At 46.0% G+C, this 13,466-nt stretch overlaps 1 protein-coding gene across 1 annotated transcript; it reads right to left on the reverse strand.

Moving 5' to 3' along the window:
- Positions 1–3: 3 nt before the first annotated feature.
- Positions 4–12,502, reverse strand: LOC115125902 (GTP-binding protein 1-like). The gene is made up of 14 exons (XM_065010384.1): positions 12,042–12,502; positions 7,144–7,255; positions 6,815–6,995; positions 6,309–6,492; positions 5,963–6,127; positions 5,266–5,389; positions 4,913–5,027; positions 4,663–4,807; positions 4,391–4,576; positions 3,663–3,798; positions 3,344–3,522; positions 2,902–3,066; positions 1,639–1,689; positions 4–1,359 (listed from the first exon to the last, which is right to left on the reverse strand). The coding sequence occupies exons 1-14, from the start codon at positions 12,240–12,242 to the stop codon at positions 1,249–1,251; spliced, it is 2,055 nt and encodes a 684-aa protein (XP_064866456.1). The 5' UTR covers positions 12,243–12,502; the 3' UTR covers positions 4–1,248.
- Positions 12,503–13,466: the final 964 nt, after the last annotated feature.

A 13,466-nucleotide genomic window follows, 5' to 3' on the forward strand; every position in this document is an offset into this window, starting at 1 on the left:
CAGTTGACCAATCACAGATCAATAAAGCCTGTTTTTATTGGTGAATGTCAGAAGCAAATGGAATTCCACAACTAAGTAAACAGTGATGGTCCAAACAGCACTGCGACTATTATTACAATCAATGTCTTACTTAAACAGTTGCTAATCAAGTGTACATTATATTCTTAAATAAACCTAATTTTCAGTGTAAATGGAATCATGTATTTTAGACAGGACAAGTGGCCTTCAACTCCTCTCGCCTCCTGAAAAATGACGAGAACGTGGATAAATGCGCTTGTATGAAATGACGACTCCTCTGCTCAGGCAAATTACATTTACAGGTGTGATCCCAAAATAAGTGTCAAGTGATAAATGCGTGTTTTTGTCAGACAACAGCTGATCCACAGGGGGTGTTGTAAACTCTTCAGAGAAGAGGAGGATACACATGACTGTCCTCCATGAAAGGTGGCTATCGAGGAGGGGAGGATATTTTTCCATTTCGCCCACAAACACAATCCCTTTCTGGGCCATGGAGGATGGACTTGAGAAAGGGTGTGATGATAGTCAGACAAACCCTGGCTTTCCTTTTGGTCATAAATGGCCAATAAAACATCTTATCTACAATATTTCACTCATAATGAAGGCCCACTAAAATGTACCATTCACTATGTCAGTTGTGACCTTACTTCCTTTCATTAATCTTCACATTTTAGTATAAAATTAAATAGAAAACATGCTTCATTATCATATTGGGGGATTCTAGTGGTAAATAGGAAATGAGAGAAACTAGTATGCCTGCTAAACAGTGAAACAATGAGCTAAAGTGCATGGAGCTGGGTTACTCTACTGTAAGGGAATAGCTGCTCATGTGGCTTCGGGCCCATGATTACCTATACACAGTATTACAGTGATTCTCACCGTACACCCAATGAAAGAAGGCATATCAGGTTCATATACTGTAAATATAAGGATGCTTTCTAAACTAATCGGAGATAAGATGAGAGTGAGGAGGCAGAGGTAACCATCTACAAGCACAGAGCTGGGAGCTGCTTTTCACCTAGACTTTCTCTGGTGTGAGTGATAAAGACACTTGATAAGGCGATAGATAGCCGGGTGGTATAGAGGGAGAGAGGTGGGGAAAGGGACATTTTATGACCCCATTTTTTCGACGGGTTTGTAGTAGAGTAGTTTTGGGAAGGGGGGGTAGTTGTCTGCTGAAACAGCTGGATGGAGGAAGTACTGTAGTTTGGGGGCTGAGAGGGGTGTAGTTTAGGAACCTCCTGTGCCTGCTGATGACGGGGCTGCTGTGGTGGAGCTGCTCTGGTTTGATTTGCCTTTATGTCTCTGTCCTCCTCGTCTCCTGCTCCCTCCTGACTTTGTCTGTAGAGAACAGATCCCAATCAGACAGACGGAGAACAGAAACAACTGGGTTAACAGAGGTTACCATTCAAAATCACTTCCAGCTAAGACTGATGTTATCAAACGGAACTACATGCTGTGGACACATCTCTAGAAGATTCATGTTTGGTTCACATCAGTTGAGGCATGCATTGTTTCAGGATATTTACAGAAGTTACTGGACAAGACTCATTTGACCTAATTATCTTGTTTACCTGCCTGGTTCCCATTGTTTATCTTGCTCTGTTTGTTTCTGTTTACCTTGCTCTCTTTGTTTCCCTCATTACTCTGAGGGTCATCCTCCCCCTCTGTCTGAGGAAGCAAGCAAAGCACCAACACAGAGAGAGGAGGAATGGAGGGAAAATCAAGGATGTAGTAACATTGTAATGCACAAAGAGAATGAAGAGCAAATGAATGTTGAGAAAAAGAATGCAGAGAATGAAACAGGGTGAGAGGAAAAGAGAGACAGGGTGACAATGAAAAGAAGGAAACAGGGTAATGACAGTAAATGAATAGAATAGCAATGAAAAGAGGAAAAGGAAGGGTGACAGGAGGAAATCAGGGTGAGAGGAAAAGAGACAGGGTGACAGGAGGAGTGAGAATAGGAAAAGAGGGGTGAGAGGAAAAGAGACAGGGTGACAGGAGGAGTAATCAGTAAATGAGAATAGAATGAAAAGGAAGGAAACAGGGTGAAAAAAGAGACAGGGTGACAGGAGAATAGCAATGAAAAGGAAGGAAACAGGGTAATGGCAGTGAATGAGAATAGCAATGAAAAGGAAGGAAACAGGGTGAGAGGAAAAGAGACAGGGTGACAGGAGGAGTAATCAGTAAATGAGAATAGCAATGAAAAGGAAGGAAACAGGGTGAAAGACAGGGTGGCAGGAGGAGTAATCAGTAAATGAGAATAGAATGAAAAGGAAGGAAACAGAGAGGAAAAGAGACAGGGTGAAGTAATCAGTAAATGAGAATAGCAATGAAAAGGAAGGAAACAGGGTGAGGAAAAAGAGACAGGGTGGCAGGAGGAGTAATCAGTAAATGAGAATAGCAATGAAAAGGAAGGAAACAGGGTGAGAGGAAAAGAGACAGGGTGGCAGGAGGAGTAAATAGAATGAAAAGGAAGGAAACAGGGTGAAAAAAGAGACAGGGTGGCAGGTGGAGTAATCAGTAAATGAGAATAGCAATGAAAAGGAAGGAAACAGGGTGAAAATCAGTAAATGAGAATAGCAATGAAAAGAAGGAAACAGGGTGAGAAATGAAAAGGAAGGAAACAGTAAAACATGGAAAGAATAGAGAAAGGAGAGGTGTTAGGCAGATCAGACAGACACAGCTACAGAAGAAAACATTCTAGAAGCAGTAAAGCAAGTTAAGAAGAAAGCTTACGCACCACACACACACACATAAGTTAAACACTTACACCTATTCAACTGCCCTGAAACTATTACTTTCACACCTATTCAACCCGCCATCTAACCATCCCCTCCACTCCCTTCCTTTCAATTTGTTACTTCACTTTCTCTCTCTCACCAGTTGTTGTGATTGGTGCGGACTGTCTGGTCGGGCTGTGCTCGCTTCGTCCTCATTGGCAGGCGTGGTTCCATCCTCTCTGCGGTACGGGGCCTTTTTCGTAGACTGCATTTTGATTTGCGGGGGTTTGAAGTTTGACGGCAGATTATTGGTCGACTGCAGCAGCTGTAAACACCCACCCACCAATAAGATTAATGCATGAGGGAAGTACTCTGCATGCAGGTACTCTGGTGTCTTTATGACCTTTCGTAAACCATTCAGAACCATTCATAAGCCTTTAAGTCCAGACCTTGGTGATGATACCCACAGCCTTGGTGTATCCCTCTGAACACCAGTCTACTCTCTGGTATGTGGAGGAACTCTGGGGTCTTCATGAGCATGATCCTTCATAAACCCTTTCCAACCCTTCATAAACAATTCATAAGCCTTTCTAACCCCTGACCTTGGTGATGGTGCCCACAGCCTTGGTGCGTCCCTCTCTGAACACCAGTCTCTGGTCTGTGTGGAGGTACTCGGGGGTCTTGATGAAGCGGAAGTGGACCGATGCCTTGTCCCCTGTTCGTAGACAGTCTCTGTTCATGGTCAGGATAGTGGCTGTCTGCCTGATGCTGCCACAGTGCACTGCGAAGGGGGAGAAAGAGGAATGACGAGAGAAGGAGAGATATATAGTGAGACATGAGACAGCTGTGTGTGTGTGTGTGTGTGTGTGTGTGTGTGTGTGTGTGTGTGTGTGTGTGTGTGTGTGTGTGTGTGAGTCTCACCCATGGCCTGGTAGCGGGGTGATATCGTAGTTGGGTGGTGCAGAACCAGAATCTCAGCCATAAATTCCCATGATGCCTGTGGGTTTAACCTGGGGGACACCATCACCATGCCTTTCCTTATGGATGAACGCTTGATCTAAGGAGGGAATGAGAGCGGGAGGGGAGGGAGAGGAGGGAGAGGGAGGGGGAGGGAGAGAGAGGAGCGGGGGGGGGAGGGGAGGGAGAGAGAGCGGGGGGAGGGGAGGGAGGGGAGGGAGAGAGAGCGGGAGGGGGAGGGAGAGAGGGAGGGGGAGGGAGAGAGGGATGAGGGAGAGAGAGAACAGGAGAGAGAGAGGGAGCGGGAGGGGAGCGGGAGAGGGGAGGGGGGGATAGGGGGAGGGGGGAGAGAATGGGGAGGGAGAGAGATGGGGGGGAAGGAAGGGGAGGGATTCACTGGGGAAAAGAGGGATTCAGGGAGAGAGGGATGAGGTAAACATTTAGGGATGAGGTAGAGAGAACATGGAGAGAGGGAGTTGGGGGGAGGGGGTAGGGGGAGGGAGCCAAAGGAAGAGAAGGATGGGGAAGGAGAGAGGGATGGGGAAGAGAGGGATGGGGAAGAGAAAACAACATGGAGAGGGCGAAAGGAGGCAGAGAGACTGTCCACTCTCACTGCAAAAACATTCAGTTCAACTAAACATTTATCTATCTATGCATCAGAAAAGTGTTGTGAAACATCTCCAGCAGGGAACACTAAAGAGAAAACATACCTTTTGAGGGAGGCAACCTCTCACCTCCTTGACTGGCATCCTCTTCCTGTGGATAGATTTGACTGCAATGGGGAGGAAACTGCCCAGTGGGTCTGGGCCTAACAACATTGTGTCATTCAGACGTATCAATCCACGTAAAGTAGTCCCTGAAACGACTGTGCCTACACCCTGACGGAGAAGGAAAACATGGTTAGAGAGGTGTGTGTGTGGCATCAATATGCATGTGTAGCAGCTGCTTTGTGTGTGTGACTAACCGGTACTGAGTAGGTGTCATCTATCTGGAACTCTGCAGGTTCGTCTTCTCTGAAGGAGGTTTTAGAAGACAGCAGGTTGAGGAACATCTTCAGCAGGTCCATGTTCTCTCCTGTCACATTGGAGATCTGGAAGATTGGACACATCCTACACACACAAACACACTGAATTATGGTCCCCTATAATTGAAGCAAAATCCAGTTTCTAAAGAGTGTGTGATTGTGGCTACAAAGTGTGTGCCTTAACGTTTACCTCTCAGAGCTGAAGTTGGAGGCTGTGACGATGACGTCATCTTTGTTTTGGACCAGAACAGGGATCTTTCTGCAGCCTGGGGACTTTAGTAACCTCTGGAGCAGCTTTAACGTCTCTGTTACAATAACACAACCAGTAAAGTCAGGTTTTGTGATGACTGTCAATATTGTAACCAAAAAAAGGGGGAGGGGTCCTCATCACTAAATTTAAGAGAAAACAGTATGGTGGGGTAGAGGGAATATGGTTTCACCTGTATAATTATTTCATATCAGTGCAGATGTGGGGAAGGAGTCCAGGAAAGGAAGCAGATTTAGACTTGAGATGCACCCAGAAAGAGAAAGAAAGGAACTGACCTTGTAGGATGTTGGCAGGACACATGTCTATCTTGGTGACCACTACGAACACAGGCACATTGAGGGCCAGGGCCAGACCTAGATGCTCCTTAGTCATCCCTACGATACCTGCATTACTGCCCACCTAGAGAGAAGATGGGAGAGATAGACAGGGAGAGGGGGTAAAGAGAGTGAAGGGGTAAAGAGAATGGGAGGAAGGAGGGAGAGAGGAGGGAAGGAGGAGAGTGAGAGCGAGAGAAGGAGGGAGGGAGAGAGGGAAGGAAGGAGGGAGGGAGGGGAAGGAAGGAGGGAGAGAGCGAGGGGAAGGAGGGAGAGGGAAGGAGGGAGGAGGGAGAGAAAGGGGAATGAGGGAGAGAGCGAGGGAAGGAGGGAGGGAGAGAGAGGGAAGGAGGGAGGGAGAGAAGGAAGGAAGGAGGGGAGGGAGGGAGAGAGCGAGGGAGGGAGGGAGAGAGAAGGGAGGGGGAGGGAGAGAGGAAGGAGGGAGGGAGAGAGGGGGATGGAAGGAGGGAGAGAGGATGGAAGGAGGGAGGGAGAGAGGATGGAAGGAGGGAGGGAGAGAGGATGGAAGGAGGGAGAGAGGATGGAAGGAGGGAGAGAGAGAGCAAAAGAACATGGTGAAATATTCATCAGTGGTGCTGTTGATGGATAGTAAAAGTCAGAAAAAGCACCAACGCCCACACACTACCCCCTCACTCACCATGAGCATGCAGAAGTCAGGCAGGTGTCCAGTCATTCCAAACACTGTGGTCTTGAGATACTTCTCATGTCCAGCTAGGTCTATGAAGGTGATGACCTTAGAGGACCTCTCACAGATCTTAGTCCAGTCTAGACTTCCACCATGGCTGTCTGGCTTATTCACCACCTAGGATACAGGGACAGAGATTACACACAACAACAACTTCATGTCTCCATCTAGAAAACCAATTAATCAACTAAATGATCAATGAAGCAGGCCTTACATTGTCATCTCTCAAGTGTCATGTCAATGTTATCCCAGTGTAATCTCCATCACCTATAAGCCCCTCCTATGTCATCTCCCTCACCTGTCCCTTCTGGTCGAAGCCCAGGATGTCGTTCCCCACACTGCTGGTCCTGCCACTCTCCATTTCATGTTTGTGTCTGAAGAGTTTCTGGCGGGCGAACCCCCTGCCGTTGTCCAGTTCTCCGTGGGTCAACACCCCCAGCAGGGTGCTCTTACCTGCATCTACGTTACCCACCACCGCTACCCTGAGAGAGGGGGAGAGAGAGGGAGAGAGGAGAGAGGGCGGAGGGGAGAGAGGGCGGTAGGGAAGGAGAGATTTGACATTTGGGACACAAGATCAGATCAAGATGAAGAGAAGAGGGATGAAAACAGAGTATTGCTCGTGTGTTGCTTTGACAACACTGGATCTCCCCCCCTTTATGTCAACGTCCCCTTAAGCTTTTTTGAATTTAAATTGCATTTGAGAGACATGCTTGTCCTCGTCAGCCCAGGTCTAATGTCAAAACACATCTAATTGTTGATCAAGTCAGCCTTTGACCCCTGACACTTGACCTTCCCCCAACTCACCTGACCTCCAAGAAGTCTTGATCACCCACGCGTCGGCGGATGAGGTAGTCGCGTACCTGCCCCCCAGCTTCGATACGCTCCCTCAGCAGGATCAGCTCTGACTCGGTCTGCTCACACAGGGACTGAACTGTGGCTACAGACGCCTCCATGTCTCCCTCATCCAGACCATAGTCACCTCCGTCTGATAGAAAGGGATGAGGGGTTGGGGGGGGTTTATCGGTGTAAAAATGTCACTCGCTACAGTAAGTGACTGATTCTCTGAGCTAGTAAATGTAGGAGCAAATCAGTGCATACTGTATAGCCTCATTAAGTGAGTGAGGCTGACTTACCTGAGCCCATCCCAACAACGTAGATGGTCTCCCCACAACCCTCGTCCATCCTCTCCCGGAGTTGTCGTAGTAACGAGTCATACTGCTCTCCATTAGGGCTGACCAGGGCCAACTGACAAGGGAGGGAAGGAGAGAGACAGAAAATGGTTGATGTAGGCCTGGGTATCCTATAACATGGCCATGGTGGAAAGCCTACACATATTTCCATTGATATAGGCCTAATTGTACTTTATCAAAAGCTATAGGGCTATTCATCTTGTATTGTCCTCTATCTGGGTAGAGTTGTGAATGCTACACCATTTCTGTGAAAAATGGATTATTCATCTCGTCTAAAAACATTTGACTATCTGGGTACTCAGATTTGGCTGTAGATTTACCTTACAAGCTTGCTTTCAGTCCAAATCCATCTCTATACAAGCTTAGGGAACCCTGATAAAGACAATTTAGAGTTGTGAATAACCCACTATTTATGTGAAAATAGATTAATCCAAACAGTGAGGGAGTTCGTTTTGCATCACTCGGGCCCCGGTGGGCGGGGTTTGCACATTTAAGACCATTCCATTGGTCCTAAACTGAAATCTCTACCCACCCAGAGCACCCAGCCACGGAAAAAAGAAATCGCCCAATTATTTTTTTTTCACCTTTATTTAACCAGGTAGGCTAGTTGAGAACAAGTTCTCATTTGCAACTGCGACCTGGCCAAGATAAAGCATAGAAGTGTGAACAGACAACACAGAGTTACACATGGAGTAAACAATTAACAAGTCAATAACACAGTAGGAAAAAAAAGGGAGTCTATATACATTGTGTGCAAAAGGCATGAGGAGGTAGGCGAATAATTACAATTTTGCAGATTAACACTGGAGTGATAAATGATCAGATGGTCATGTACAGGTAGAGATATTCGTGTGCAAAAGAGCAGAAAAGTAAATAAATTAAAACAGTATGGGGATGAGGTAGGTAAAAATGGGTGGGCTATTTACCGATAGACTATGTACAGCTGCAGCGATCGGTTAGCTGCTCAGATAGCAGATGTTTGAAGTTGGTGAGGGAGATAAAAGTCTCCAACTTCAGCGATTTTTGCAATTAGTTCCAGTCACAGGCAGCAGAGAACTGGAACGAAAGGCGGCCAAATGAGGTGTTGGCTTTAGGGATGATCAGTGAGATACACCTGCTGGAGCGCGTGCTACGGGTGGGTGTTGCCATCGTGACCAGTGAACTGAGATAAGGCGGAGCTTTACCTAGCATGGACTTGTAGATGACCTGGAGCCAGTGGGTCTGGCGACGAATATGTAGCGAGGGCCAGCCGACTAGAGCATACAGGTCGCAGTGGTGGGTGGTATAAGGTGCTTTAGTGACAAAACGGATGGCACTGTGATAAACTGCATCCAGTTTGCTGAGTAGAGTGTTGGAAGCAATTTTGTAGATGACATCGCCGAAGTCGAGGATCGGTAGGATAGTCAGTTTTACTAGGGTAAGTTTGGCGGCATGAGTGAAGGAAACTTTGTTGCGGAATAGAAAGCAGACTCTAGATTAGATTTTCGATTGGAGATGTTTGATATGAGTCTGGAAGGAGAGTTTACAGTCTAGCCAGACACCTAGGTACTTATAGATGTCCACATATTCAAGGTCGGAACCATCCAGGGTGGTGATGCTAGTCAGGCGTGCGGGTGCAGGCAGCGAACGGTTGAAAAGCATGCATTTGGTTTTACTAGCGTTTAAAAGCAGTTGGAGGCCACGGAAGGAGTGTTGTATGGCATTGAAGCTCGTTTGGAGGTTAGATAGCACAGTGTCCAAGGACGGGCCGGAAGTATATAGAATGGTGTCGTCTGCGTAGAGGTGGATCAGGGAATCGCCCGCAGCAAGAGCAACATCATTGACATATACAGAGAAAAGAGTCGGCCCGAGAATTGAACCCTGTGGCACCCCCATAGAGACTGCCAGAGGACCGGACAGCATGCCCTCCGATTTGACACACTGAACTCTGTCTGCAAAGTAGTTGGTGAACCAGGCAAGGCAGTCATCAGAAAAACCGAGGCTACTGAGTCTGCCGATAAGAATATGGTGATTGACAGAGTCGAAAGCCTTGGCAAGGTCAATGAAGACGGCTGCACAGTACTGTCTTTTATCGATGGCGGTTATGATGTCGTTTAGTACCTTGAGCGTGGCTGAGGTGCACCCGTGACCGGCTCGGAAACCAGATTGCACAGCGGAGAAGGTACGGTGGGATTCGAGATGGTCAGTGACCTGTTTGTTGACTTGGCTTTCGAAGACCTTAGATAGGCAGGGCAGGATGGACATAGGTCTGTAACAGTTTGGGTCCAGGGTGTCTCCGCCTTTGAAGAGGGGGATGACTGCGGCAGCTTTCCAATCCTTGGGGATCTCAGACGATATGAAAGAGAGGTTGAACAGGCTGGTAATAGGGGTTGCGACAATGGCGGCGGATAGTTTCAGAAATAGAGGGTCCAGATTGTCAAGCCCAGCTGATTTGTACAGGTCCAGGTTTTGCAGCTCTTTCAGAACATCTGCTATCTGGATTTGGGTAAAGGAGAACCTGGAGAGGCTTGGGCGAGTAGCTGCGGGGGGTTGGAGTAGCCAGGCGGAAGGGCATGGCCAGCCGTTGAGAAATGCTTGTTGAAGTTTTTGATAATCATGGATTTATCGGTGGTGACCGTGTTACCTAGCCTCAGTGCAGTGGGCAGCTGGGAGGAGGTGCTCTTGTTCTCCATGGACTTCACAGTGTCCCAGAACTTTTTGGAGTTAGAGCTACAGGATGCAAATTTCTGCCTGAAGAAGCTGGCCTTAGCTTTCCTGACTGACTGTGTGTATTGGTTCCTGACTTCCCTGAACAGTTGCATATCGCGGGGACTATTCGATGCCATTGCAGTCCGCCACAGGATGTTTTTGTGCTGGTCGAGGGCAGTCAGGTCTGGAGTGAACCAAGGGCTATATCTGTTCTTAGTTCTGCATTTTTTGAACGGAGCATGCTTATCTAAAATGGTGAGGAAGTTACTTTTAAAGAATGACCAGGCATCCTCAACTGACGGGATGAGGTCAATGCAGGTGAATTGCCTGACAGCTTTCTGTTACCGAGTGTTGCATCAGAAGAAGACTTATTTGGCTTTTTCGAGACATACATTGATGGCAGATTTTTAAATCATCACAGTGGTTTCATAATAATGATTTAAAGTCATTATTACTCAAAGCTGCAGGCTAAAGTTAAATCTAGACTTGGTTTCCTCTATCATAATCGCTCCTCTTTCACCCCAGCTGCCAATCTAACCCTGATTCAGATGACCATCCTTCCCATACTAGATTACAGAGACATAATTTATAGATCAGCAGGTAAGGGTTCTCTCGAGCGGCTAGATGTTCTTTACCATTCGTCCATCAGATTTGCCACCAATGCTCCTTATAAGACATCTCTGCACTCTATACTCCTCTGTAAACTGGTCATCTCTGTATACCCATCGCAAGACCCACTGGTTGATGCTTATTTATAAAACCCTCTTAGGCCTCACTTCCCCCTATCTGAGATATCTACTGCAGCCCTCATCCTCCACATACAACACCCGTTCTGCCAGTCATATTCTGTTAAAGGTCTCCAAAGTACACACATCCCTGGGTCGCTCGTCTTTTCAGTTCGCTACAGCTAGCGACTGGAACGAGCTGCAACAAAACACTCAATCTGGACAGTTTAATCTCAATCTCTTCATTCAAAGACTCAATCATGGACACTCTTACTGATAGCTGTGGCTGCTTTGTGTCATGTTGTCTCTAGTATTGTTGTCTCTACCTTCTTGCCCTTTGTGCTGTTTTCTGCCCAATAATGTTTGGACCATATTTTGTGCTGCTACCATGCTGTTGTCATGTTGTGTTGCTACCATGCTGTTGTTTTGTTGTGTTGCTAGCATGCGGCATTGTCATGTGTTGCTGCCTTGCTATGTTGTTGTCTTAGGTTTCTCTTTATGTAGTGTTGTCTGTGTTTTGTCCTATATTTATATTTGAATTATTTTTATCCCAACCCCCGTCCAGGTGTAGGCCATCATTGTAAATAAGAATTTGTTCTTAACTGACTTGCCTAGTTAAATAAAGTTTCATAAAAAATAAACACACACCTAGCCTATTTGTTCTGTAGTATTGACACCAAAACGTCCTAGAAGTATTGCATCTTTCTGTTTATTCTAGTTCGTTTCTCTCTGTTGATACTGATCTTGATATGGATAAGTGCCAAAGATGGAGGGAGATGAGTTTCCTGTCAGTCAACAACACACTGATCATTGTTCAGCACTGTAAGTTGAGCCTGGCCCATTTGCCAGAAACACTTCCTTCTGACACACACCATTTCCCTATTGCCCTGTGTTTCATCAGGCCAAGTGGTGGCACAGTATGGATAAGGACTCATCAACCAGAGAAAGAGTCATGCCCATGGCTGTGGTTTGTGAGTCACACTGCTGCTGGAGTGTCCTCTCTCTAGCCAGGAGTTACATCACCCATAACACATTCAATACCCATTCAAACCACATCTGATATGCTTGCTAAAGCCTCTTAAGGATCCGCACCTTTATTTCAATTTTCTTGTTACTTACAACCTTCATGCTAATTGCATTAGCCTACGTTAGCTCAACCGAAGCTTAAGGTGACAGATTCAGTAGGACATTTAAAACTACAAACTTTTGCCACAAATATAGTTCTGAACTTTTAGATATGCAATTCTGCATAACATTTTAAGCAAGATGGGCACCCAGCTAGATTGATTAGTATATAGCACAATCGTTATTCTAACTAGCTAACTTAGCTTGCAATACAGCAGCCAGAATGACAGCAAGTTTAGGCATAATAAATGCCCATTTGAAGATGATAAACACAGCCCCGACTAGCGCGGCCAGGCTAACTACCTTGCTAGTAAAGTCAATCCCGAGATCCCCGGTCTCGCCGTTGAAGAGGTCGCCGTTCTCGAGGCACTCTTCCCCGGCGTCATGATCTCCACAACCTCCTCCATCCGGAGCAAAAATGCTCGCGGGCATCAGAGCGTCTGCGAGGACCGGTATGGAATTTGGGCTTATATTCGGCTCGTGTGCAGCCAACGATGCCATCATTTCAGCTTTGCAGTAACGATTGCTATATTGTCTTCTTGCTGTCTCTTGTGTTGATTATTATGACAGCTAGCTAGCTTCAGACCACTAAACAGCTGATATATGTGCAGTTATTACACAGAACTGAGAAACAAAGCAATTGTATGATACAGGCAGAATACAAAAATTATCTCGTACGTTTTGGCTTTCTGTGTAGCTAGCAATAAAACATATGTTTACAATCCTCCAAGTGGCAACAGAAAATTGCGGTGACGTAAATTTAAAAAAACATAAGGGGGTTGGTTCATAGTGTTTTTTTGCTGACACACCTTCTTATCAAAAATCTAACCAATTGCGCGCCGAATACCCAAATAATATTCCAGAATAAACCAATCAGAGCAAGTGAGTGCTTCACATATAATTAGAAAAAACGTCCAGTGTGGTTAAAATATCGGCGTGGTTGATATCAGCAATGCGTCAACTCATTGTATCAGGATTGGTTCCTGCTCATTCATTGAATAAAGATAAAGTCGCTTTAACGGAATGATGCAAAGAGGTGCAAAACATGCCTGACATGCCTAACGTTATTCCCAAACAAGCCATAGGTCAATTGTAACCAAGTAATAACCAGTCATCGAGGGGAAATCTGCAAACAGGGGAGACTTCCTTGTGAGATGCCAATGTGATATGTTGATGATAAAGGGGAAACAGCAAGAGCTGTGACGTAGTTAGCTTCAACCGCATTTGAGGATTCTGATGGGACATTGGTATAACTATAAACAGACCACGAAGCTATGATGTAGCCTGCCAGCGAGTCAGCCAGTGTGCAATCATGGGGCAGGCACACTACCAACTGTGACACAAAGGCATAGACCTCTTGGCAGCGGCGGTAGTAACGTTAGTCTATGACACATATAGAGAATGAGTGAGCGTAATGTTTACTGTTCATTTTTGTTTATTTCACTTTTGTATATTTTCTACTTCACTTGCTTTGGCAATGTTAACATATGTTTCCCATGTCAATAAAGCCCATTGAATTGAATTGAAATGAGTGAGTTTCATACAGGAAGGTACAGGGGCTAAATACAGTCCAGGGAGGTTTCATACCCAAGATAATATTTTTTTCAATGGAAATTAAATACAATTTTCTCCCTACTCAAGTCTACATACTTAATATGATTTAGTAATGATCATTGCCGCTCAGTCTGACTGACTGATATGTAGGCTGGATTATGGCCTATGATGTGT

This window comes from Oncorhynchus nerka, linkage group LG26 (genome assembly GCF_034236695.1).
Source record: "Oncorhynchus nerka isolate Pitt River linkage group LG26, Oner_Uvic_2.0, whole genome shotgun sequence".
Classification (NCBI taxonomy): Eukaryota; Metazoa; Chordata; class Actinopteri; order Salmoniformes; family Salmonidae; genus Oncorhynchus; species Oncorhynchus nerka.